A 25524-nucleotide genomic window follows, 5' to 3' on the forward strand; every position below is an offset into this window, starting at 1 on the left:
CACTTCTTACCTTCACTGGGTAGGAAAAGAGCTTCACAAACCCAAAATCGTCTCCCGTGGCCAGCAGGGTCCTGTCCTTGGTGAGACTGGCAGCGTTGACAACGGTGACATCACTGTGCATGGGCCAGATCCCCTCACAGGTGGGACCCAGCACACATGTCCAGGTGTCCCATTCAATCTTCTCTATCTGCAGTAAAATTCCCCCAAAGAAGGCTGCTTACTTTAAACATACCAAAAACATGCTAATTTCATGTGTATCGTTTTCTATGTTTGACATTTTAATTTTAATACTTTTAGGTCTTAAGAAATTGTGCTGTTCCAGCTTGTTAATACAAATTGTGTATCTTCATCAAACTTTAACTTCATTAACACTTTAAACATTCCCATTTTTCCAAGCAGAGCATGATTTGGATACAAATCTCCCTGAAGATTTTCAGAGGTGCTAAACACTGGCAATTTTCTAGTCATGTAAAATTACTGTCACAAATAATCAGCTTGATGAAAAGCCAGATCCTGCTGTTTGAAGGTGGTTTATAGCCCATGTGCAAAACCAGGTGGCTTTGAGAAGGGGATTATGGCAAATGGCTTCTAATAAATAAACAAAAATAAATTTAGAGATACAAGCAGAAACCTGCACATTCTGCCATTTACAAGTGCTAGGAAAGACACTGTGGAATTACTAAGTAATTCTAATTCTAACCATTGTAAATAAAGCATTATAAAATGAAAAATACACCATATGAAGACAATTCTTTAATTTTCAAAGTAAAAATAATCCAGCCCAATATTCATACCTCAGCAATTCTTATAATATGTCTTTTCCCCCTTGGTGCTTCAAAAAATAATTGTTCTTTGGCACCAGAATTGACTTGCAATAGCTTTCCTGGATACAAAAGAAGAGTTTGTTATGAATCTTAATAATTATTGTGACAACTACAAACTTTCTTTTGACTGAGTGAAGAGATTTCTGGGGGTAAATTAAGAAATTATCTTCTAGAGAGTTATTCATAGCCAAAGTAACACAGAGGCTTGAAATCACTCTTGTAAGGGTCCTATACTCTGAATAATGCAGAAGTAATATTTTAAATATCATCCAATATCCTTAAGAAGTTGCTGTTGCACAGCAAATCAGTTTCTGCTGATAGGGAATATTTTGCTTTATTTCCCCATCACACTAATGGAGGTCAAAAAAAAATGGATGTGTTATTAATTTTCCTAATAATTTTACAAGGCAGCTTTGGCAAAAGTGGAACCTTTGCCAGCTCCCATCCCTCCTGCACTCCCCAGTGAGGCTCCACTCTGAGCTGTCCTGGGATGGGAAGTTTGCTGTGCCCACAGAGATGCTGTGGTTGCTGCCCCTGGCCCACACCACGTTTTGGGGCTGGCCAAGAGCAGGGACAGAGCCCAGGCACACAGGGGGCCCCACACAGATCCCAGCTGCTCTGGGAAGGCTCACTGGCATGAGCTCATTATGGATCCTGCTGGACTTAATTAGCTGGGACCATCAGGCTCCAGCTTCTTGCAGGGATTGCCATGCAGAGCTCAGCAAGGAAAGGAAATTGGATACCAACAAATGTAATTGCACTGGATCCATGCAGCGCTCCGTGGGGAAACAGCATTTGCATCAGTGGTTGATCTCAAGAACTGGAGGGGAGCAGTTTCCTGCTATTCCACTTTATGGGCATTTCCGGTCTGTATCCCTGGCCAACACTTTACCTCTGGAGTCCCAGTCGATGTGGGTGATGTAGCTGGAGGCACCTTTGCAAATGCCAACCCTCTTGCTGGTCAGGACGTTGTAAATATCCACAAAGTTATCGTGGGAAGCCACAGCCAGGTACTTCCCTGATTCTGCAAGGAGGAGACACCGAGGTTATTAAAGGGTAAATTAACTGATACTGGTGTGGTTTTCACCACTGCAGTGAATTCACCAGGCAGGGTGGGCCTGTTCTAGGGCAGCCACATGGAATTGTGGAGTATTTAATGCATGGAGCACACACAAAGCCAATCTTCCTTTGGGACATTCAACCTTGCCTAGACAAGAGAAACAAACTGCAGGATAAACTCTCCTCTTCCACTTTATCATGTGGTTGTACCTCGTGAAAACTTTATATCCGAGATCATCTCCTTCCTGTGGTGGAAGGAGACCATGTCCTCCACAGTGTCGGCGTTCACCACCAGGAAGCTGCCGTCGTTCAGCCCGACCGCCAGCGCCTTCCCGTCCGGAGAGAAGGCACAGCAGCGCCCGCCTGAGGAGGCACACGGAAATGAGCCTGTCATAACTGAGGAAACCAACAACGAACTGCAACTGAAAGGTTTCTTTCTACAGCAAGTATGTGATTTTAAAACGGATTTGTTATCTCTTGAGGAAGATATGTTACAGAGGGGTGTGATGGATGCTTCGTTACAGGGTTGGCAACAAGGATTTAATCCCTTTAGAAACAGGTTTATTGTAAATACCATCTTCCAGCCACATTCTAAACACACCAATGACAGAAACAAAACAAAAAACCCCACCCAAAACACATAGAGAAAGGAAATCCGGATGGAAAATTCAAAGATTCATTAAAGGCAGTGTATCTCTGCCTCAGCATTATTCCTGACACACTCTCCTACAGCTACCCTCATCCATTCCCAAGTTCACCTCTCCAAAATATTTAACTCTGTTTTCCCCCAGCCAGTTAAGGGTTCTTGTGCTCCAGATTTGTCACTGAAAATGAACAATTTAAAATTTTCTGAGGTATCAACGAATTAATAAAATAAGAGTGATTTTGAGAAGACAAAATTTCAACATAGCTTATCTAATTTTGTACAGAGGAGAGGGCAGAAAAAGTGTTAATTTTTGAGAAGTTGTTTTAACAGGTAAAGATCATATTGACAGCAAAATATGACTGTGCTCAACTGTAGCCAGTTTCTGAAACTCTAGATAGTTTCTGAAAAATCCTTTCCTCAGGATTTTTCCTCCTGAGAAGCTCAGAGGCCTCAGGAACAAAATGCAAACATTGATTATCTGCTGCTGTGGAATGCAACAGGTGCATCTGGGATTGGTCTCATGTGGTTGTTTCTAATTAATGGCCAATCACAGTCAGCTGGCTCGGACTCTCTGTCTGAGACACAAGCCTTTGTTACCATTCTTTCTTTTTCTGTTCTTAGCCAGCCTTCTGATGAAATCCTTTCTTCTATTCTTTTAGTATAGTTTTAATATAATATATATCATAAAATAATAAATCAGCCTTCTGAAACATGGAGTCGGATCCTTGTCTCTGACCTCACCCCTGGACCCCTGTGAACACTGTCACACTCAACATGCAGGAAATTGTACTTTGGTCTTTATAAGGAAATTCTTTTATGTCAGCAACATACTGGCCTTAAGCATTCCTAGGGAGGAAAGTGATTCTGAGGTCAACTCATTCCCCTTGAAACTGGGGGAAAAGATACTGAGGTTCATTTTATTATTATTCATTACAATAGATTACAGTCCTTTTTCTTCCTTCCCTTTGCACTGACTTGACACATGCCAAAGCCAATTTATTTCCTGCGTTCCCAATTTCTTAACGACCGTGTCCTTTGCCTAGGCAATTAATTAAGTGCCCCAGAGGCAGAGAGGGAGCTGCTCCAGGAGCAGGGGATCCCTGGATGCCCAGGCCAAGGCAGAGTTACCTTTTTTGAGTTTCCTCACTGCCAGCATGCGGTGCTGTGCTGAGAGCTCCCAGATTCGCAGCGTTTTGTCGTCGCTCACCGTGGCGCACACGGGCAGGAGAGGATGAGCTGCCAGGCCCCACACTTCCCCCTCCATGTGGCCCTGCAGGAAAGCATTCCACACGAGAGGAAATAATAATAATGCCTGTGGGGCTGTGCAATAGGGGCTGACCTTGCCCTGCCTCATTTTGCAAGTCCCAGGCAGTAAAGCTGTGGAGGTACCAGTTGTTGGTTTCTCTGGGTCTGGACTGAAAACACTTGAGACAGTATTTCATGTTCACACTCAGGTGTTTATTATTTCTTATCACTAAAACAGTCTCACTGCTGTGAGTTGGGCAGCTTTTCATTAGAAGGCACAAAATGGCCAACAATCTCTTGTTCCAAGGTCTTTTAAGACTGAACTATCCCATTAAGAACTGACACCTGGATTATTTCCCTTTTAACCAATAGCTGATCCCAAAGAGCTGCAATGGGGACTTTTCTGCCCAATCACAAAATGCCACCCAAACCCAGGGAGAAGGAGGAAGAAGAAACCCAGGATGACACCCACCCTGTGCCCTCCATCTTGCTTCCACCCACAACACACTAAAAATCCCAAAACCTAAATTTCCCACCCAAGTGACACACCTACACTGCTCTCTATAATCTATTTCACACTTTTGTGGATTCTATTCTATCTTGAAGTCTAGGAAACTGTCTCCATGAATGAGGGTCAAAGTCAGTGCTGCCCTGGGGGTCAGGGCACCCCAGAGCAGACAGGGAAATATTCCCTGTGCCCTAGGCTTCCACATAAAGCCTTCACCATCTCCTCTCTCCAAAGCTTTCCACATTCCAAAAGACCTGAACATCTGCTCTGTCCCCCCAACAAGTGTCTGAAACACTCTTCCATACTCCCCTCCACTATTCCTGGCTGTAATTCCTGCTCTTCCAATACTCTCCTTTCCAAACTTGAGATTAATAGGGAATAGTTACACCCCAAACAGGACTTTATCCTGAAATCCTAATATTGGCTAATCCTCAAACTTTATATCCTTTATAAGATCCTTGTTTGCCCAAAACACACATAATATTTTGTCTTAATCTTGCCTCAGATTCTCAGTTTTCCAAGCTGTTAATCACTCTTCCTGCTTTTTTCCAGCTTGCACACAGTTTGCTGGCACTGCATATCAAGGTTAAATAATTTCTTACTGCTTTCAATCTGCATTAGTGGATGAGTTCAATGTTTTATAAAACACAACCTCACACATCTTGGATATGCAGCCATGCAGGCAAGACAAATTTGAAGGATTACTTCATGTGATCAAAATTTACTGAAAAAAGAACACCAAAGAACCAGCATTTCATAAAAATACAGGAAATAGTTTGCTATGGCAGATCCATACAGTACCTGAACAAGCAGAGTCATAGGCCCACTTTTATCAATTTCAAGGATTTCTCCATTTTTAGTTCCTACCAGGATGTGCCCATGTCCCAGGCTGATGGCTCGGATGGAGGGGTTGTCCTCTAAAAGCAAACCTGAAGAATGCCAGATTTAAAATTGTTTTTTAAAATTTCATACCCCTTGCAGTTTATATGTAATTCAAATCTGTTCAAAATCATGAGCATGAGATAAAACTGCCTGATCAAACTGCCAGATAATCCATGGATTCCTTAGTAATGCAGGGAGGGGAGTTTGTCTGTACTGTGGCAATACAGTGACTGATACTTCACTGCTTGAACAGTGGCAGGGACTGAGGGAGTTCCAGCACCTCAGAGTAATGCTGGGATTCCATATGAATATCCCTTTCCAGAGTTCCACACTGAGGCCTGGGGAATTTAACAGGTCTTTCCACATCACAGGGAATGTGGCCAGCCAAGGAAACCGGACTGACTTTGGAACTGCCATACTCAAGGTTGGGGACTTTTCTTCTTAAAATCATTTCACCAATGAAAACAAAACCCAATGCCATGAAAGAGAGGAGGGAATAACAGAACAAATTATAAATGACAAGGAATACAAGAAATACCTCTTCTGTGGATCAAGCCAGAACATTCCAGCACAGAGTAAGGTGTGTGTTGCTGTTCCCTTTGGCTTCTGGTAAGCTGTGACACCCAGTCCCCACCCATTTTACTGCCATTTACCACCCTCCATGCACACAGCCCTTACTGGAACACACTGGAAGCCAATACCTTTAGAACTAGCAGAGAGTGCTGCTCTTTTGATAGCATATGTCTTCAGACACCTCTCAAACATGTCATCCCAAAGGGCCACAATTCCATCTTTTCCACCCGTCACAAAGCCCTGCACAGGCACAGGAGCAGAACACACAAAAATGTCAGCACTCATGGGAGAGATTCAAAAGGACATGGCCAAAGGCACAATAAAGCCTCCCCTGCTTTTTATTCATGTGTCAAACTAAAAATACTGGAGTCTGTACCTATGAGGGAAAAATTCAAGTGGACAAGATGTGGAGTTGCTTTTCTAGGGTAATAAAGATTTGCAACCACATGGAGCACACACTGCTGTAAACAGGAATGCTGGACCAGGACATTTGCCTGCATGTGGGAACAAGGGATGGGAAAATGTGATTTACCCTTGGAAGAGGCAATGGCTGGCAGAAACAGCTTCTCAAGTTGTTCCAAATTCAATTGACTTAACAGATGCTTCAGCCCAAGTTCTAATAATGCATCAGGGACCGATTCTCTCATTAATTCCCTGGGTAGATTATCTGGGCCAAGTGAATGCAGAAGAGCATAAATAACTAACCAACAAAAATCTAAGTGAAGAGAATGTTCAGTGCCAAGATCAAACAGAAAAATTGATAGGAAAGCTGGGAACAATCAATTAGGGCCAGAAAGGATTGAGCCACAGGGATCTTAATTGACCTTGATATATAAAAATGTTAATAGCTAACATTCTTCTCATCTTTTACTTCTACAGTTGAAACCATAACCTCAAAAAGGATATTCCATTATCAACATTATCTTCAAATTGCCAGGGGCAAAACTTTGTCTTTAGCTCGTTTGTGTGATGCAGATATTTTGCCATAATTTCTTTTATGGATGTATTGATGCAACTGAAAGAGAATTCTTTTGTTATCTGGAATAGTTAACTCAAAACCCAAAACCTTTGGGTTCTGAGTCTTAATCAAGATGTTATCTGCCATCTTGACTAAGACACAATGATAATATTATTAAAAGATCATGATAATATTATTAAAAGATCATGTTTCATATTTTGGAAACTGGTAATGCACAAATGTTTTTGGGATCAGCTTGAAGAGGCAATGAGTGTTACCCATTACTCCCTGTGGTTTGCACAAACATGAAAACCACACTCTTGAGCAGAGTGAGAAATAAATTTTGAATTTTTAGAGGTCAGAAAGCTGCTGGTCAGGTACCAGCACATGGAAGAAGGTGCTTACAAATCCAGGTGTATCAAATAACAGAGCTCATTCCTATTGGCTTTGTTTAACCGCAAACACCTCTAAAATCCATGGGTGCCACAAAAATCCAGGTGAAGGAAGGTGACAGATACCTTGTCCAGTGCATGCATGGCAAACACAGGTCCATCATGGGCCTTCACTGTCCTCAGCAGCAGGGTCTCCTTCCAGATGTAGATGTCCCCAGTGGCAGCCCCAGAGAACACCAGCTCCTCCCCGCGCCCGTACGAGACGCTCATCATGGTCTCCAGCTTCCCCACGCTCCCAAACGTGCCCCGCTTGGAGGTGAAGCCTCCACCTGCAACAGCAGCACAGGCCTTGCTCTGCTTGGGCTGTACAGGACAAATGTTTGACCCCAAGATCTCCTGGGGCTGCCTGATAATGAAAATGCAGAAGGAAAAAGCACAACCAAAGAAAGTGAACCCAGCAGTGACAGCTCTGGAGCAGATCAGCCTCAGGCCTTCAGACTGCCTTCCCCAGCAGGAGATAAATTTGGTGAGGAATTGTGCAAAACCAACTACTGCAAGGTCTGGTGTAGCCATGATATCTTCTGAAAAATCCTTTCTTTAGGATTTTTCCTCCTGAGAAGCTGAGAGGCCTCAGGAACAAAATGCAAACATTGATTATCTGCTGCTGTGGAATGCAACAGGTGCATCTGGGATTGGCCCATGTGGTTGTTTCTAATTAATGGCCAATCACAGTCAGCTGGCTCGGACTCTCTGTCTGAGACACAAGCCTTTGTTATCATTCTTCTTTTTCTATTCTTAGCCAGCCTTCTGATGAAATCCTTTCTTCCATTCTTTTAGTATAGTTTTAATATAACATATATAATAAAACAATAAATCAGCCTTCTGAAACATGGAGTCAGATCCTCGTCTCTTCCCTCACCCTCAGACCCCTGTGAACACCAGCACAGCCTGGCAGGGTGGTTTTTGCCCACAGCAGCTTCTGCCATGCTGCTTCTCTGCAGAGGTGACCCCAAGCAGATTGGTTTAGCTGTCCCCTGGCACCCTGAGCTTTTGGCAGCAGGTTGCAGAATAAATGGCAGGGTCTGTTCCTCCAAATCACCACAGCCTTGCTTTGGGTCAGAAAGCAGAAGCAACCATGAGGCCATGAATCAATGCTTGGACAAAAACACACATAAATTACAAAATATCATTTGTAAAGGTGGCCTTGTGTCAAGGCACTGTGGGCTTGACAGCTGACACCACACTAACTCCCCACTCCATTGAGCAAATCTGAATTAAAAATCACCATTTTTATTGCAAAGAGACTGTTCTTGGAGCAAGATGCTGCTTAATGCACATTCCCACCATGGAACTTGGCAAACAGCAATGCAAATCTACGTGATCACTGCAAAAATAACCTAAAGACTAAAAAAAAGCAGAAAAAATAATTATTTATCTGAGAGCACCTGAACCACTTGAATGCTTAAACTATGGTATGAAGTGTAGGAAGCTCTTAAAATGACCTAATTTTGAGTTGTTCTGAGCACTTGTATCATGTGTACACATCTAAAAAGTAATGAAGAGCAAAAAATCCAGTCCTGAATAAAAAATATCCTCAATCAGAAGCTGATTTTCTGGGAGCCAAGGATGCTTGCTTAGGAGAATGTCTTAATATTATGATTAGAATCTAAACACAATTAGCTGGAAATTCTTTCCAAGGAGGAAGGAATATTATGACATTTGCTGACTCAGAGGTGGGTTTTAACCCCTTTAATATTTTGGTAACTGGAAAAGTGCTTAACTAATAAAACAAATTCTTAAACCGGGAATATGATGTTCCTGTATTAAAAATGTTCACAAATTCCCATATTAATAAAATATAAAATACTCAATACAGTACCTGTTTGCTGCCAAAATTTGATGTGCTTCATCCCAACTGTGACAAGTCTGTCCACATGATGTGGATTACATTTCACTACAAATATTTTATCTTTATGGCCCCTGCAATAGAAGTAGACATTTTAAAAGTCTGGCAAAAGATGACTTAAGATTTCAAACTAATTGAATCATTGATATAAATCATTTCCCCATCTAGCAAAAAGTAGAGAGCCATATTTCTAATCTGCAAGGGTTTAGTTCTGGGATTTGCCTCATGGAGCTGGCAGGAGAATTTGAGCACACACCATGTGGGGACTACAGAAATGTGGGGAATAAAAATCCTCTCCCACTGAATTTCAGTTCATTTAAGTCATAACAAAGGAGCAGGCAATAAAGGTCAAGGCAATTAAGAGAAGACATAAAGGTCAAGATAAGTATTTAAGTGCATGAGAACTCAATAAATATTAAAAGATAGTCTGACAGGAAAATTGAGGAAGTGTTTAATCTGTGGGCTTCAAGACAGAAAACAAAATCATGAATTATAAAATTGTAGCAGTTCACTCAGCAGCACATTCACCTCCAGGTTTAGTTCTTGGGTAACTAAAGTTATGCTTGTTGATGTATTTATGGGAATTTACAAGCTTGGGTCTTATCAAAGGAAAAATTATTCCCAGGTGTAAAGCATTAATTAAATCCATGTCAGTGTTTTATAAACCCCCAAAGCAGGAAGCATGAGCTTTTCACTGTAATCTGCAGGTTTGTGCTAGGATTAAGTCACTTTTTCCTGACAGGCTCAGCAGATATAGAAAATCACATGGTTCTGACACCCCTCTGAGGGTCAGTATTCCATTTTAGTGGGAATGTCTGGATGCAAACCAGTCCTGGCCACCCCTGACATCTGCAGCACATCATCCTGCAGTGCTGAGGTGTTTGGCTCCCACTTACTCAACAAGGACTTTAATGGAATTAGACAGGAGGTAGGAGAGCCAGGACAGGGAAACAAGCTGCATATTTAGCTCTGAAACAATTAAAGAAAATAAATAAGAGTGTTCTTAATGTTGCAACAAAAAAAAAAAAAAAAAACCAAAAACCTGAGAAGTCATGCTGAAATAAATCAGCCTAGAGTGATAAAGCAAAAAGAACATTCACAAAAGTAAATCTAACTGCAGAATAAACATAAGTGTCTGTATATGGTGAATGGACACCCATTTTCCAGGTTTATATGGGTCCATATGATTGTAAGGAGATGCTCTTTCATTCTTGTGTGCAAAGGCCACATGAGGGCTTTTGTGTCTCTTTGTCCTCCTGCGCTCACCAGAACAGGGGAGTTGCATTTAGGCACTGCTAAAATTTAAACAACGGTTTAAACTGCAAGGTTTTAGAAGATACATTCATTTTTCTGCTCTCTGTGAGGACCCTGCATATTTTGAAGATAACAGATGAGCAATGATAGATGCACTGGGTACATGCAGCATTACATGGTGAAAAGAACCCAAGTGCTCCATGTTTTATCTGTCCTGGGAGCAGCAGCCCCAGGTAGTGACACAGCTTATCATTATCTTGTTTTTAAAAGCTTAAAGGTCAGCGTGGCAATACAGAAAGTATTTCTTTGCTTGCAAGTCAAGCACAATCTGTCTGGGGACAGCAGAACTGGGATTGCAAAGCCCAGGAAAATGTCACGTTTCACAGCACAGCCAGGGCTGTTGCTAAGCAAAGCCTCCAGCACAGATTTTAGACAGGATTTAAACCCTCACTGCCTAATAAACTGGATGTCTGAGATGAAATTGTATAGCTAACAGACGGTGGTACACACACATGGAGTGAAACACTGATTTCTTCACTAATGGTACACTACTAACAGAGACTGCTGCCACCAGAAAATCTCATTTCTTCTGCAACATGTCACCATACAGTAATTAAAGTAAATTACCTTTCACAGGCACTTTTTTGCAGCTATACTAACAATTTCTACTGAGCAGTGCTACATTACATGGTTGCAGAGAGCACATGGAATTCTCTCCTTGCCTTTCTGGCCCATACATCCACTCTCACAGGAATTCTGCTCAGTCCTGGTGACCAGGGGCACACTTATTTTGTCCAAGGCTGAGACAGAAACCAGGTTCTCAGACAGTTTGATTTTCCTACACTGAGTAACTATTGTTGCAATCCAGCAGTTGAGTACAAAACAGCAAACATGCCACTTTAATCCAATTCTCTTCCCAGCACTGCTCCCTTCAGAAAACACAAAGGACTCTTCACTGTCAGGTTAGCAGCTGAGCTTTCCATTGGCAATTGGAAGAGCAAATAACTCAGAAAAAGCTGGCTCAGAAGGAAGGCTGGATCAGCAGTGACTGAAATACTTATAAAGAATAGAGAGAACTCTTTTTTCTTTTTAGAAAGTGATCTGGTGATTGATGGAACCCAGCACATCATTGAACACATAAAGGAAACGACACCTCTGGTGACTTCTGCCCTAAGCCAGGACACAAAAACTGAAAGAAAATATTAAACTTCACTTGAAAAACCTGAAACAAACCACAGTGCCAATGTGGCTCTCCCAACAGAAAGGATAAGAACTCCTGACAGAAATAGTTCACACAATTTCCAAACACTGGTCTGTGCATCCCCAGGTTTTTAATCTGGGTATGTTGCTCTGAAACACCATCCTGCTTTCAGAGGGGAGTTCTGCTTTATTTCTTTGTTCATAGGAAAAATGTGAACGATGCTAATCAGAAAAAACAGCAATCAGAGGGGATTTTAACCTGTGGGTATCCTTACCTGGTTGTTGCCAGCTTTTCTCCCTTTTTCCAGTCCCAGAACACAATGGCATGGTTATCATCCAGCCCCACAGATGCCAAACATTTCCCATCAGCTGCACAGAAGCAATACTGAGTGTTAAAGGGGCTGAGGCTTTAGCTGAAAATGTAACGGGCAATGAACCAACAATCACATTGCAAACTGAATTTCTAATGTGATATTATAAATGAAGCAAAAAACCCTCCCAAATTAAGTTTGAGAAATTGGAGTTCAGATCTTTTCCCTAAGGCAGACATAAAGCATTCCTATGTGTAAGTACAAGGAAAACAGGGAAGATCAAACAAGGCAATGAAATTCAATTCATAAAGCTCAAGCACCCTAAACTCACGTTGCATTTTATTTGAAATATTTCTGATAGATAATGCTTCTTTTCTTTGCATGAAATGGTGCAGAGATTTACCAGTGTATGAAATGTTCATAGGCAGGGTGATGAAACTATAAATACAATATAAAATTTTAAGGCTAAAAATAACTGCTGGCTATCTTCACTTTCACTGCAGGAAAGACACAGCAGGACTGATAATGAGAGCAAGGAAAGCCAGAAGAGAAAACCATCCATAATTCAACAGTACCCAGGCACTCTTGCCACATGTATAAAATAATGATAAACACAACCATCTCTAACAAAGTTTTAGAGACAAACTTCTGTGCTGACATTCTACAAAGTTTATAAAACTAAGCCATGATTACTGCAGCCAATGATAAGACAATTTATAGGGTGCAGGAGGAGCTGATCACCTGCCTGGCTTTTTTAACTGCACAAAAGTCACAGCTGGAGGGAGCAGAGCTGGGTAGGGGCTGAACAAAAATACTGATCTGGGAATGGGCTTCTCACAGAAATGAATGGTGTGAAGGACTCAGCTTGGGCATATTTGACTTCAAGAGGAAAAAGAGAATCATTGATAGAAATTACTCTATCAGAACTGCTGCAGAGTTCACAGGACTGAGTAAGTTCTTACAGATTTTAATGATTGATCTTACTAGAAGCAAGAAGAAGGGGAATTTAAGAATTAGTAGGAAAGAAACAGGACCAAGTGGAAGAAGCAGAATAAGGTAGGAAGAAAAGAAGTTAAAATACAGGACAAGAAACCAAAACTGAGTTTATATAAAAAATCCCCAAACAACACAACAATTTAAACTTTATGCACTTGAAACAGGAGGTTTATGCACTAATATGGACTACAGCCTCCAAACAATATCCCAAGGTATAAATGCTAAATTAGCCAACAGAGGGCACAGCCAAACGTTGCAGGAATGAAATGATCCTCAGAATCACCGTGTCCTGAGAAGGGCTGTACAAGAAGGACCCAGCTTTGAGAAACGGGCAGCAGCTGATGGTTTAGAGAGAGAACTGGGGGGAAAAGTCAGCTGCTTCATCAACTACAGCCAGAAAAGGTTGGGAGCTCCAGGTTTCTATCTTTAAGCTCCACATAAGTGTGATCTGAACCTGATTGTGAAAGCTCTGTTATTAAGACAATGCAAATCCCCTACACAGGGCAGGGCAGTGCAGCCCCTGATCCTGCAGGGAGGTGCACATTTGCTCAGCTCTGTCCCTGCCCATGCCAAGAATCCCAGCTAAAGGCAGTCAGGAATGCAGTGTGTGCATTATTCTCAGGATCAGGTCCTAAAGCAACACTGTAATGTTGAATGGTTGCTACTTTTTAAAAGACATTCAGTATTTTTTACAGATTTATGTCCACAGAATATTTGGCCAGTTTATTCTTTACAGGCACATGGGTGCCAAGATCCAGAATATTCCTACTTGGCCAGGAATTTACTTGGTGTTAAAAATGCATACCACAAAGAATTTTCAAGTATAGGAATGTTTGTTCAATTAAGGATCTTAACAAGAAGTTTTTTGACATCTGTGCACATTGTCTAATACCAGTTAAATCATCCTTATCCATTTTTCTTCCTTCTGGCACTTTATCTCCTTTCAGAGTGAGCTTATATACCACAGTGGGTCAGCAATTTCACATCTGAATTTCAGCTCCTGGATGAACACCAGGCTCCTCTCCTGATAATGGAATATGACTGAGTTCCACAGATTTATCTTTGTGGAAGTCAAACTTCTTTTGTATAGTCTTGTCTTACAAATGTGATCTGCATCCTAATGAAGTCTTACCACATTTCTGGAGAGCAGAATATGAAATAAGCTGTGTTTAATTGAAAAAAAAAAATCAGATCAAGTAGAGGATAGTTCAGATAAAGTAATCTCTTAATTTTTTTCATAGAGAAGGGAGAATGAATTTTCAAGGCCTTTTATGAAGATACAGAAGTATTTAAGTCCCCACCATATGGATGATATTCTTCAGTGCTGCACACAGGAATTATCCCTTAAAAACTGAGACAGCTCAGGGCAGCCAGCTTGGAAAGACAAGTGGGAGAGACAGCAGACAACTGTTTGTCATATTTACTTCTTCTGTAAACTCACTGAAAAATGTGGCAATTGTTAGCAAATGCAAAGAGTTGGATGAGCCCAGAGGTGACATTTCCAACTCATTCATATGCTTTGAGTCACCATCCTGCCTGCTTTAGAATTCTCACAGCACCATGTAGAGAGTGACCAGAATTCCAACTGCACTCTTGGTATTATCTGCTAGACACCACCCAAATCAATCATTGACCAAGTGACCAAAGGCCCATGACTGACTTCACCACACACACTGTTTTTATCCCAAGTCAGCAAGCTTCCATGTAAAATAGGTACTGGCTGCAATTTTACACCTGTTTGAATTAACACTGCATCACAAGGATTGCTTTTAAATTACTCATTTAGATAAACATAGGCTGTGGCTCACCTGAAAAATCCAGTGCACACACTCCTCTCTGGTGCTGGCCTTTGAGCAAGGATAAACATTTCAGAGTCTGGGTGTCCCAAACACGGATAGCAGCATCTCTTCCAACCTAGATCAGAGGGTTAATTGGGCTCTCTGCCCATAGAAGTTCAATGCACACCAATAACAGTAATTAGCATTATCATATCTTTAAAACCCTACAGAGGTTTGTCATTTGCCCTATTTTATCTTTTTCAGGATTTATTTTTTCATTCAGAGAAATATCAGTGGATGGTCTCTAAAACTATCACTATTCAGTGGAATATTCATAGTATCATTTATCCTGATTTCTGAATGAATATGTATACACTGAATACATCATATTCAGTACCAGATATCAGGAAAGTGCCCATCAGCTTTTATCTGAGCAAAGTTGTTGAAAGCTCCTACAGTACAAAAATACTGCAACTGAGCCATTAAAGTCCAAAACATTCTAAGAAGGAGATAAAATACCGCTCCTGTGTTTTACATGAGAGATTAAAAGTAAATATAAGACTTTTGAAGGCCATAGCACAAGACTGGCAGTGTTCACGTTATATAGGAATGGTTTTTTAATCATTTCCAACAGTTTCAGCAGGGAAATAGGAAACAACATTCAGTTTGCCCAGATTTAGGAGGAAACAATACATGTGAGGAAAAAGAAAATGGCTTTTTTTCTAATTCTATATAAAACATGACTGCTGCCACTTTGAACTCCCCACCTGCCCAGTAGCCACATAGTCCTTGATGGGGTGGATGCTGAGGCTGAGGATGTCGTCGTCGTGGCCGAGGTAGAGGCGCTGCGAGTGCTGCTGCCGGTTGTACACGACGGCCACAGCAGCGATGTGATAAACCACCTCCCCTGCCTGGGTGTAGAACAGGTTGTTCCTGCAGTCATAGCCCCTGTACCTGCAGCAAACACCACACAAACACCTGGCTGCAGGGGTTGTGATAAACCACCTCCCCTGGGTTGTTCCTGCAGTCACAGCCCCGGTACCTGCAGCAAACACCAAACAAACACCTGGCTGCAGGGGTTGTGATAAACCACCTCCCCTGGGTTGTTCCTGCAGTCACAGCCCCTGTACCTGCAGCAAACACCAAACAAACACCTGGCTGCAGGGGTTGTGATAAACCACCTCCCCTGGGTTGTTCCTGCAGTCACAGCCCCTGTACCTGCAGCAAACACCAAACAAACACCTGGCTGCAGGGGTTGTGATAAACCACCTCCCCTGCCTGGGTGTACAGCAGGTTGTTCCCGCAGCAAACACCAAACACCTGGCGGCAGGTGATGTGATAAACCACCTCCCCTGCCAGTAGAACAGGTTGTTCCTGCAGTCACAGCCCCTGTACCTGCAGCAGACATCAAACATCTCATGGCTGCCCCACAGCTGCTCGGGAAATCTGTGCTATAGATTTGTGTGTTAAAGGAAAGGAGTCCTGAGGCTCCTCTGTGATACTTCTGAGCTCGAGCTCAGAAGATCTTCTCAAGGGTTACTTTGCACTCAATCCCTAAATCAGCACTGATTTCACAAAAAGGCTGTATCTTTTACATAGAATTGTGTCCAGGTAAGCTTCACAAGGAATTGGATTGGAGCAGAAATCTATCAGGCATTTGAACAAATCACAGCTATTACAAAGACTCCAGGAAACACCAGGTGTATGAGCAACAAGTATAAAATGTAATTTCATAAAACTCAACAGAGATTTATTATTTATCACTGTTACATGCTTCCCCTGTTCTTTAACAAAGAGAATCCTGGAATGGTCTGTTCTGGAAGGGACCTTATGGATCACCCAGCTCCAGCTCCACCTCCTGCCATAGGCAGAGACATCCCCCACTGCACCAGGCTGCTCAGAGCTCCATCCATCCTAAAACAAAACTGAAAACAGAAAAGCTATACCTGATATTCTAATAATTACCACAGCAAAAATGACAAATTAATTGTGGGTAAGCACCACAAAATGCTTTGCTTATGCTCTGATAAGAGTTGTCAGAGCACCCCAGCAATGTTAATCAATCAGAAATAGCAAATATTATTTTTGTTACCCTACCCATGGATAAACTGCAGCTTCAAGCTGTCCTCGGGTGCTCTCTCTCTCTTAAGGAAGGGCACAGAATGGTTTTTCTCTTTACTTTGCTGTTTTAGCTGAGGTAGGTCTTCTTTGTAAACCTAAAGAAGAATTGCTAAAGTTAACTGCACGTCTCTGCTTTTCTGAATATTTGTGTATGTGAGTGAAAGTGACTTTAATAATGAAATTTAATATATGCTAATGTGATGTAGAGTGGTTACAATGCAGAGGCAGGCACTATTGTCCCCAGCCTTCAGATGATAATAAATGTTTCCTGGACAATGAATTCTCCTGGTCTGAATGGCCCAGAACAGCAATCTGGAGCAGCAGCAGCAGAGTGGAGTCTTTCCAGAAGGTTCCAGTGTTACTTAGTGAAAAGCAATGTAAATGTGTTTTTTAATTTCACCTGCACTTCAGTGCCCAAGCTCAAAGCTGAGCATGAACTGCTTCTGTCTCAGGATTATGGTGAAAGTATACAACCCCAAAGTATAATTACAGATCTATAAACACACAAAATACTTTCCATTTAAACACTATAGAAATGCTAAAATTCTGTGGAGATACTAAAGGTATTTGAAGCATCCCCAAACAAAATCCATCTCAATGCAGAAATGCGGCTTTAGCGTTTGTTTTCTGTGCCCACATTTCTTGGACAAATGGACAATGAAATTGCCACTCCCACAGAATTCTACCTGACTTCCAAGAAGCAACACTGGATTTTTGGAAGAAATGAAAAGAAAGAAACAAACTCAGTGAAACAAAATACTGGGGCATCATGTTCTGATGCATCTCAAAATGTAGAATCCTCTCTGCTGCTTCAGCCATATTATTAAAAATAAAAAACCCAAACCAAACCCCAATTCTCAAAATAAGATTAATGTTTTTATTTCCCTGTGCTTTTGTCCATTATTTCCTTTAACAAAATGCCAAAGGCAGCTTCTGCTTGGGGCTGTCTCCCATTTTCCATGAGAGATGCTATTTTAAAGATGCTCCTGGTTTTCCATGCATTAACCTGCCTGGAATATTGCTCTTGAACTGCCTGCAATGATATTGTCACTTGTAGTTTTTAAACCCAGATGTCCTTTTTGACACACAGACAGTGTGGAGGAGGATGATGGCTGATTTGAATAAAGATGGAAATTCAGGAGGAGGAGGGGAGGAGGAGAATGACCAGCACTCCAGTGAAACTGGGAGTGAATGGAAGGGAAAGGAGAGAATTTGGCAAAATCTGTTTCATTTGTCATTCATGATTGATCCCTGTAATAAACAGGTGAAAGAGGCTGTTGGCAGAAGGACCTATGCAATTTATTGCAGTCTAGAAAGTGAGGTGAAAAGATAAAGAATGCCCTTGCTTCAAGCCTGGAATATTAGAGGTGAGCTTCCCACATCCCAGAAAGCAGCCCCACACCAGCCATTAAACCCCTTAAATCAACATGAACCAAGTTATTCTGTGATTTTCCCCCTCAATACAAGACCCCAGTCCTGCTCTGAGGGATTTCTGACCTTTCCCATTGCAGCTGAGAGCTCACTGGACAAGGGGACAGGCAATACTCAAAATGACCACAGCTCCTGGAACCAGGTTCTAGTCACTCGTAAACAGAGTCCAAATCAGAGTGGTTTGGCTTGGGAGGGACCTTAAAGATCACCTTCCAACCCCCAAAACACTTCTAAATTCTTTTCTCCAAACCCTTTCAAATTCTCATCTCCAGCTCAAGGGTTTATGTAGATTGCTTGCATAATCAGCTGAATTCCATCAAAATAACTGAGAGCAGTCCATGAGTCAGCAGTAAACTTCCTCTCTGTGCTGAACAGGGATGGGAACTTGCCAGGTAATTGGCCCTGGGAGTTATTTCACACTCACCTGGCGATCATAGTTGATTTGAGCTTCCTGCTCAATGTCAGAATCCAGCTCTGGCACGTCAGATAAATCTGAATCTGATTCCTCACTGTAGGAATCAACACCTCCCTCTGCTTAAAAAAAAAAAATTTAAAAATCTATATATTGAACACGTAAAATCACAGGAAAATAGTATGTGACATTTTTATATAATTTAGACTATGGGCAAAGCAGTATTCAAGAAATCTGGAAGCTCAAGCAGCTTGTAAAAGTCACGGGGGCTGACTGAATGTGTCAGCCTTCATTTCTGTCTCTCCTGTTTCCCTGCCCGGGGCAGGAAGGTGGCAGAAAGAAGCAAAATCACTGAGCAGCTACTGGTACAATTCCAGCATCAGAGAATTCTGCTTTCAAAACAGGGTCTGGAGAGCAGACACACAGAAATGACAAATAAAAACTTTCACTGATCATTCTTTGTGCTTAAAATATTTGCTGTAAGTTAGATAATTTACCAAATTGTGCATGTACAGAGTGAAATTTTGCCCTTCTGCTGCAGGGAATCCCAATTTTAGCAATCGCCATGACACAGTTCATATGGCTTTGGCAGGATATTATAAAGATCATGACTATAACAAGAAGAATATCTGAGGTACAGCTACTGCATAAATATGAGAAATTTGTTGTGAGATACGTGAGATTGCATTGAAAACTAAAATTAAACAATTAAATGTGTAGTGTGACTTATGAATTCAAGTTAGATGGTTAAGGTTGGAAATTTAATTATCCAGTCCCTCTAAATGTCTTCTTTCACACACTTTGAGGAATGCTGTTTATGTATTCCCCAACACAAATATTGCAGACTGCAGCAGCTTTTAATGTGGCCCAAACCAAGGCTTGTCTTTGACAGCTTCAATGCCCCAAACATGCTGAGTATATGCAATTCCAAAGAATTATCATTTTTTTTTTTCCTGCTAAATCAATAAGAGCTCTCCCAGCAGTGCTGCATTCTGTGCTGATTTAATTTAACAAATACTTGAACAGAGATGATGTTTACCTTGTGGAGAGGCTTCCAGGATGCCATTGGTTATCCCTTCTGGCACAAACCTCCACTGAAAAACGGAGTGATCAGCACCTCCTGTGCTCAAAACCCACTGGAAATCATGGGACCAGCGCACATTGGTGACGTGGGCTGAGTGGCCAACGTATTTCCTGAATTTAGCTCCTGGAAACAACAGGAGAACTGCTGCTGTGTGAGGGAAAAATTAACTTTATACTAATGAAGTTAGGTTCCTAATAGAATCATACACTTGTGAAAGCTGAACCAAAAAATACTCAAATGCCTCATTTGATATGCTGATATAAAAGTAATTATGATATAAAAATAATATGGACAATATCTTCAGTTGCCAGAAAAGTACTTCAATCTTGGCAGGAAGTACCAGACACACACAAGGTTTAATTTTCACCTTTCTGGCCACGAGTGCCACTGTCAACTCAACACACGCATTACATTTTTCTAAAACACAAATTTTGAAAATACACTGAGATGTGATATCAAATTAAACACTGAAGCTCACAGAAAGGCAAAAGGTTGTTTGATTTGGATTGCTGGTTTTATGTGCAAATCCTGAGGAAGCAGCCACACATTCTTAACACTTCTGAAAACAACTACACAGAGAGGGTTAAAGTCTGCTCTCTGTATCCATTGATACTTACAGGAGTTGTGCACTCACTAACTGGAATTTTGCACCAAAAAGAAAAGCCACCATTAGAAAATACACTGATACAGTATTGAGGTGAATCTTGCATTTTCAGCCATACAAAATTCCACCTTACCTTTCTTTAGGCACGGAAATCTGAATAATTTCACCAGGCCAAAGTCATCACCAGTCACCAGCACGGAGCTGTTGTAATTCCCATCCACAGAGTTGACATCTGTGATGTTTGTGTATTTTGGCCAAATTCCACTCACTTCAGCTCCTATCACACAGGTCCATGAAGCCCAGTGAATTCCTTTGATCTCATCTTTGCTTGTTAGATGTTTCCCAGCTGAAAATGTGCAGGTGAATAACCAATTTCATCATTTGCTTCTTAGAAACTCTGTTTCTTTTCATCGTATTTATCTGTGTATTCTAGCTGTAATTAATTTTTAACCTCAATTAAGAAGAGTCACAATCTTCCTTTAAATTACTATAATCTCTCATTTGTGATGTGTGAGGACAGCACACATCTGAGGAATTCTAATGCAGCTGCATTAGAAATAATTAGAATACTAATGAGAATTAGTATGCTAATTAGGATTGGCATGATAAAAACATACGAAAATGGAAAAACTTCATCATTCCAAATCTACCAAAGAAATGCCTTCAGTAGAAAGTACTGTGAATGGCAAGAGTTCCTAGAACACTTTCAAGTGCCACAATTTTAAATCATGCTCATGTGCTAGTAGTTTTTCATCCACATTAAGTCCCTGAAATGTGAGTATTTGGTCAGTCAGCCATTCTGTACTGGTATTTTTTACTTACAGGGGCTGTTTCAGAGTTGATTGAAGGTTGCCAAACTAGCTCAAAAGAGCCCAAATTTTTATTTCTAAAGCTCTCTTCTGCAAAAGTTTCCTCTAAATATTAGAAAGCATTCTCAAATAAGAGTGAGAATAAGTCAATTAGTTATCAGTGTTTCTACCAACAAGCTTTTACATTGAGAACCTCAGCAATTCAAGCTGACTCAAACAATTCTCCTATTTTTAGTTATAATCTTAAAAACATTCTGATCACTAACAGGAATCATTCATCAAGAAAGGACAATAGGGACAGAGGGGCTTTGGTAGTTACCTAAGAGTGAGTTAAGCTGTAAAAGTTGTAATGAAAAAAAATGTAATTTACACAGCAGAGACAGCCTCTCCTTAAAGCTGAGGATATTGAAAAAATGAGCAGTGGGTATTTCTCTATGTTCCAGCCAGGAAACTCCACTTTCACCTGTAATATTTGTATCATGTTTGTGGTGTTCTCTTCAAACCAAAACCAAAATTTAATCATTCACAACACAAGCCCCTTGTAAACTTACAGGGCATCTTGTAGAAGAGCCTCTCTCCAGCACCATCGTTGGTCTGCAGAAACTTGCTGTCCACAGACCAGTCAATGTGGGTGATGAAACTGGAGGATTTGCTGCATTCCCCAATTTTTTTGTATCTCTGGGCCACGGCGTAGATGTCCACGGGCCCATCGTTGGAGCCCACGGCCAGGTAGGAGCCATCGGGGGAAAACTTCATCTCATGGATCACCTCCTTGCGGTCCTTGATGTGAACCACCTCGGTCATGTCCCTGCAGGGGCCACAGGGCACAGTCACAGCTGCACACCAGCAATGAGCAAGGCACAGATGAGATAGATGCACTGAATAATTTGTACAATAGAAATTAGATTTCACTTGAAATATCCTTTTTTTTTGTGGATAACTTCCTATTGCTTCCATTGTTTTTATGCATTTTTAAAGCAGCAGACAGAAACCACTCTGCCTGTCCACAATGATTCTCTTCACCTGCACTAATGAAGTACTACTAGCAGCATCCAAGTCAAGTTTACTGAGATACATTTTTTAAGTTTATCTTTTAAATCCTGACACACAGCACTGTTAAAAGCAGGTAAATGAAATAAAACTCCTTTCAAGGAGAAGCATTCCTAACCCAAGACAGATTTCTAGGAGGCATCAGACAAATTAACAAAGACAAGATTACTGGGAGACTCGGATGCTACTGCTAGCAGCATCCAACCCAAGTTAACTGAGATACATTTGGTAAGTCTATCTTTTGAATCCTGACACAAAGCACTGTTAAAAGCAGGGTCCTGAAAGGAGAAGCATTGATTTTAAGCATTTTTAAAGCAGCAGACAGAAACCACTGCCTTTCCACAATGTTCCTCATTCTCTTCACCTGCTCTATTGAAGTACTGCTAGTACTTCAGTATTTACTGAGATACATTTTGTAAGTTTATCTTTTAAATCCTGACACACAGCACTATTAAAAGCAGGGTCCTGAAAGGAGAGGCATTGATTTTAAGCATTTTTTAAGCAGCAGATAGAAACCACTCTGCCTGTCCACAATGATTCTCTTCACCTGCTCTAATGAAGTACTGCTGATGAAGCAGCATCCAACCCAAGTTTACTGAGATACATTTTGTAAGTTTGTCTTTTAAACCCTGACACACAGCACTGTTAAAAGCAGGGTCCTGGAAGGAGAGGCATTCCTAACCCAACACAGAGATTTCTAGGAGGCATCAGACAAATTAACAAGGACAAGATTACTGGGAGATAAAGATGATTAACTTCTTTAGAAAAATAGTCACTGGCAAGGCTTTTAAATTAATATGAACAGCTCATTTAAGTTTTGTTAAAGTCATTCAAGCAGAGCATTACAGGGGTTTTTCCAGGCTTTTTCCCTCCTATCAGTTTAAAGTTCCAAGAATTTTAAGTATATGTTTGGCAAACACAAGGAGTATAGTCAGGAGGGGGTAAATTATTCCAGATATCAATTAAACGGCTTTTGTGTTTTGAAATCACAGTAAGGTTTGGCCATTTCACTCTATGGCCAATTTAAGGCTTTACCTGCTTTTGTGTGCCCTCCATAACAGCATTTCAGACAGAAAATGCTTAAGATTGAGCCATGTAGAAAAAGGCCTTCCACTTACACAAAAAACAGAATTCAGGTTTATCTTGAAAACACTTACAAATGTCTTTTGATCACCAATTATTTTGCCTGGTGTGTGTATGCCAGGAAATAAATCATCAGTGAAGAAGACCCTCTCCAAACTATGTTTTCTCCTTTATGCATTTTTCTTCTCACTAAATACCTGTATAACTTCAGACTACAGGAAAACAGCCACACTTGAAAATCTTAAATTTTATCAACATTATTCCTAAGAATAAATATTTTGAACTTTATTAAAGCATAGATTTTCTCTTTGCCAAACTGCCACCTTTTAAAAGGGATATAGATGAACCTGCAATTATTATTTCTTTTTCTTCTGATAAGATACCCAGTGTTTTCTCATCTTACCTGACTCTGAGGACGATGAAGGAGCCATCCTTCATCCCAAGTGCCAGCTGGGACCCGTCAGGGCTGAAGGACACGCTCCGTACGGCCTCCTCCATATTGCAGCGAGCGATCAAGGCATGGTCAGCAAGGCTCCACAACCTGCCCCAAGGGGAAGGGAAAGCAGGAGGGGGCTTTTCCTGACTGCCCAGGGTTTGGGTGTCTTCAGGAGGAACCCCAAAGGTCTAACTCAGCTGGGAAAATCACTTGCACACACCCCTTGTGTTAATATTGTGTAAAGGATTGAGCTCCTTTCAACCTGAACACAACTGTGGTAGAAGAAAACAGAGTGAAGCTCAATTTCATCATCATTTGGTGTTATTTTCAGACTTCACTTATCTGACTGAATTCCCCAAAGTGAATAATAAAAATGAAGTTTCTGTAGACAGGAAGGGTCAATGCAGCTCAGAATGAAATTTTCGCTGAAAGCAACACTTAGGGAACATCAACATTCCAACCACAGGAAAAACTTTCTTGTCCTTACTCTGAATGAGCTAGGAGACAAAACTGCATAATGATTCCTTCATTCACATCAATGCAATTGAAAAGAATCAACCAGTAAATTTTGTCCTAAGACAAAGGCAAATAATGCCCCTATATTTTTCTGAAGGAATGGAAGGAGCTTCCCAAATCACTACAGGTTGACCCACAAGATCTCAGCAGGCTGCAATACTTAGAAATTTAAAGAACAAGTGAAATAATGGGGAAAAATGCATAAAAGACCTCTCTCAGGGTAGAAGAATTAAGAAAATACCCAACTATCTTTGTTTTGGTAGGATAGAGTCATCAATGTAATGTCCTGATAACACCTTCAGTAAAATATGTGAATTATGAATCAGCAGATGTGATTATGTGTTAAACTGGAGAAAAGAACAATTTGTGCAAGAACATGACACTGAGCTGTAGAGCAAAGCTGGCCAGAAAGGAGCCCCAGCCTGGATGGGAGATCCTCCTGTGAGTTCCAGTAAAAGCTCTGGAACAGTAACAATTCCTGGTTTTACTGAAGGCACTGGCACCAAGGATGTGGATGCCACTGAGCTCAGCTCTGCACAGGGAGCTGGGAGGCTCTGGCAGCACAAGAGGCTCCAAAGGAGAAGTTCTGTTCTTGGCACTGGAATAAACAGCATAAACACAACTTGGATGGAGCCTGACAAGAAGGTGGAAAATAAATGAATGTGGGACATTAAAACTGTTTTCAAAGACAAACATGAGGTAGGATCAAGAATCTTGCAGTCTCACAAGGGAGAAGCTGTGAGCCAAACATCACATGGAATGAACAAGGAAGGTTTAGAAAGATTTTGAAGAAAACACTAGAATACAATTATTGCTCCAAAATGTTGCTTCCACATAAAGCAGTCCAATACTCTGGAAGTCCAATTGCAAAACATGACAGTTTATTTAATAAATGAAATAAATAATTCTCTATGCCTTTAGAGAATGATAATTTTTCCCTGTTCCTGTGGTAAGAGATAGGGAAGAGGCAGCTTTCCTAATTGAGATGGTTTGCTCTGGAAATTTAAAATGTTAGAAACCTATATTTGGCTAGAGACTTCTCTCAGCTGGGCTAGGGAAAAATGCAGTAAATCCCCTTCTCATTCAGACATCCCGGACACAAGAACACCATCTGACTCACTAAATACTTTTATTTCTAAACCAATTTAGATTCCCATTACATACCCACTCTTTGAAAAATAGTGTGATAATTGAATACTAAGAAAATTTACCCAACGAAGGGCAATACAGAAATATCCCTGTGGATGCAATTTAAATATTACAGAAAAATTGTAGGAAAATACTTTTGTGTACTTTTTTATCTTATTGAAAGTATTTATACATTTCACGGGAATTCCTCACACGAAGCCACAGTCTATAAAAAATCCCAGTAGCATTCAAATGCTACCCTCTCTAGTGCCCAAACAGCCCAAAGATGTGTGATGTCAGGCAGTAAAATCCCTGCAC

General features: G+C 41.0%; 1 protein-coding gene across 2 annotated transcripts in view; it reads right to left on the bottom strand.

Annotated features, from left to right (window-relative positions):
• Window positions 1-25524, bottom strand: part of EML6 (EMAP like 6) — a 92658-nt gene that overhangs the window by 23629 nt on the left and 43505 nt on the right. For both annotated transcript variants that reach the window (XM_059467494.1, XM_059467495.1), the window contains exons 8-25: window positions 23530-23667; window positions 21545-21801; window positions 20318-20530; window positions 19536-19703; window positions 18509-18615; window positions 16630-16748; window positions 15300-15486; window positions 14563-14668; window positions 11723-11816; window positions 8967-9067; window positions 7214-7416; window positions 5866-5977; window positions 5084-5211; window positions 3658-3799; window positions 2094-2246; window positions 1717-1848; window positions 795-883; window positions 11-187 (exon numbers count right to left, since the gene is read on the bottom strand). In XM_059467494.1, the coding sequence (XP_059323477.1) occupies window positions 11-187; window positions 795-883; window positions 1717-1848; window positions 2094-2246; window positions 3658-3799; window positions 5084-5211; window positions 5866-5977; window positions 7214-7416; window positions 8967-9067; window positions 11723-11816; window positions 14563-14668; window positions 15300-15486; window positions 16630-16748; window positions 18509-18615; window positions 19536-19703; window positions 20318-20530; window positions 21545-21801; window positions 23530-23667 (2626 nt within the window). The remainder of the gene's footprint in view (window positions 1-10; window positions 188-794; window positions 884-1716; window positions 1849-2093; window positions 2247-3657; window positions 3800-5083; window positions 5212-5865; window positions 5978-7213; window positions 7417-8966; window positions 9068-11722; window positions 11817-14562; window positions 14669-15299; window positions 15487-16629; window positions 16749-18508; window positions 18616-19535; window positions 19704-20317; window positions 20531-21544; window positions 21802-23529; window positions 23668-25524) is intronic.

This window comes from Ammospiza nelsoni, chromosome 3 (genome assembly GCF_027579445.1).
Source record: "Ammospiza nelsoni isolate bAmmNel1 chromosome 3, bAmmNel1.pri, whole genome shotgun sequence".
In the NCBI taxonomy this organism is placed as follows: Eukaryota; Metazoa; Chordata; class Aves; order Passeriformes; family Passerellidae; genus Ammospiza; species Ammospiza nelsoni.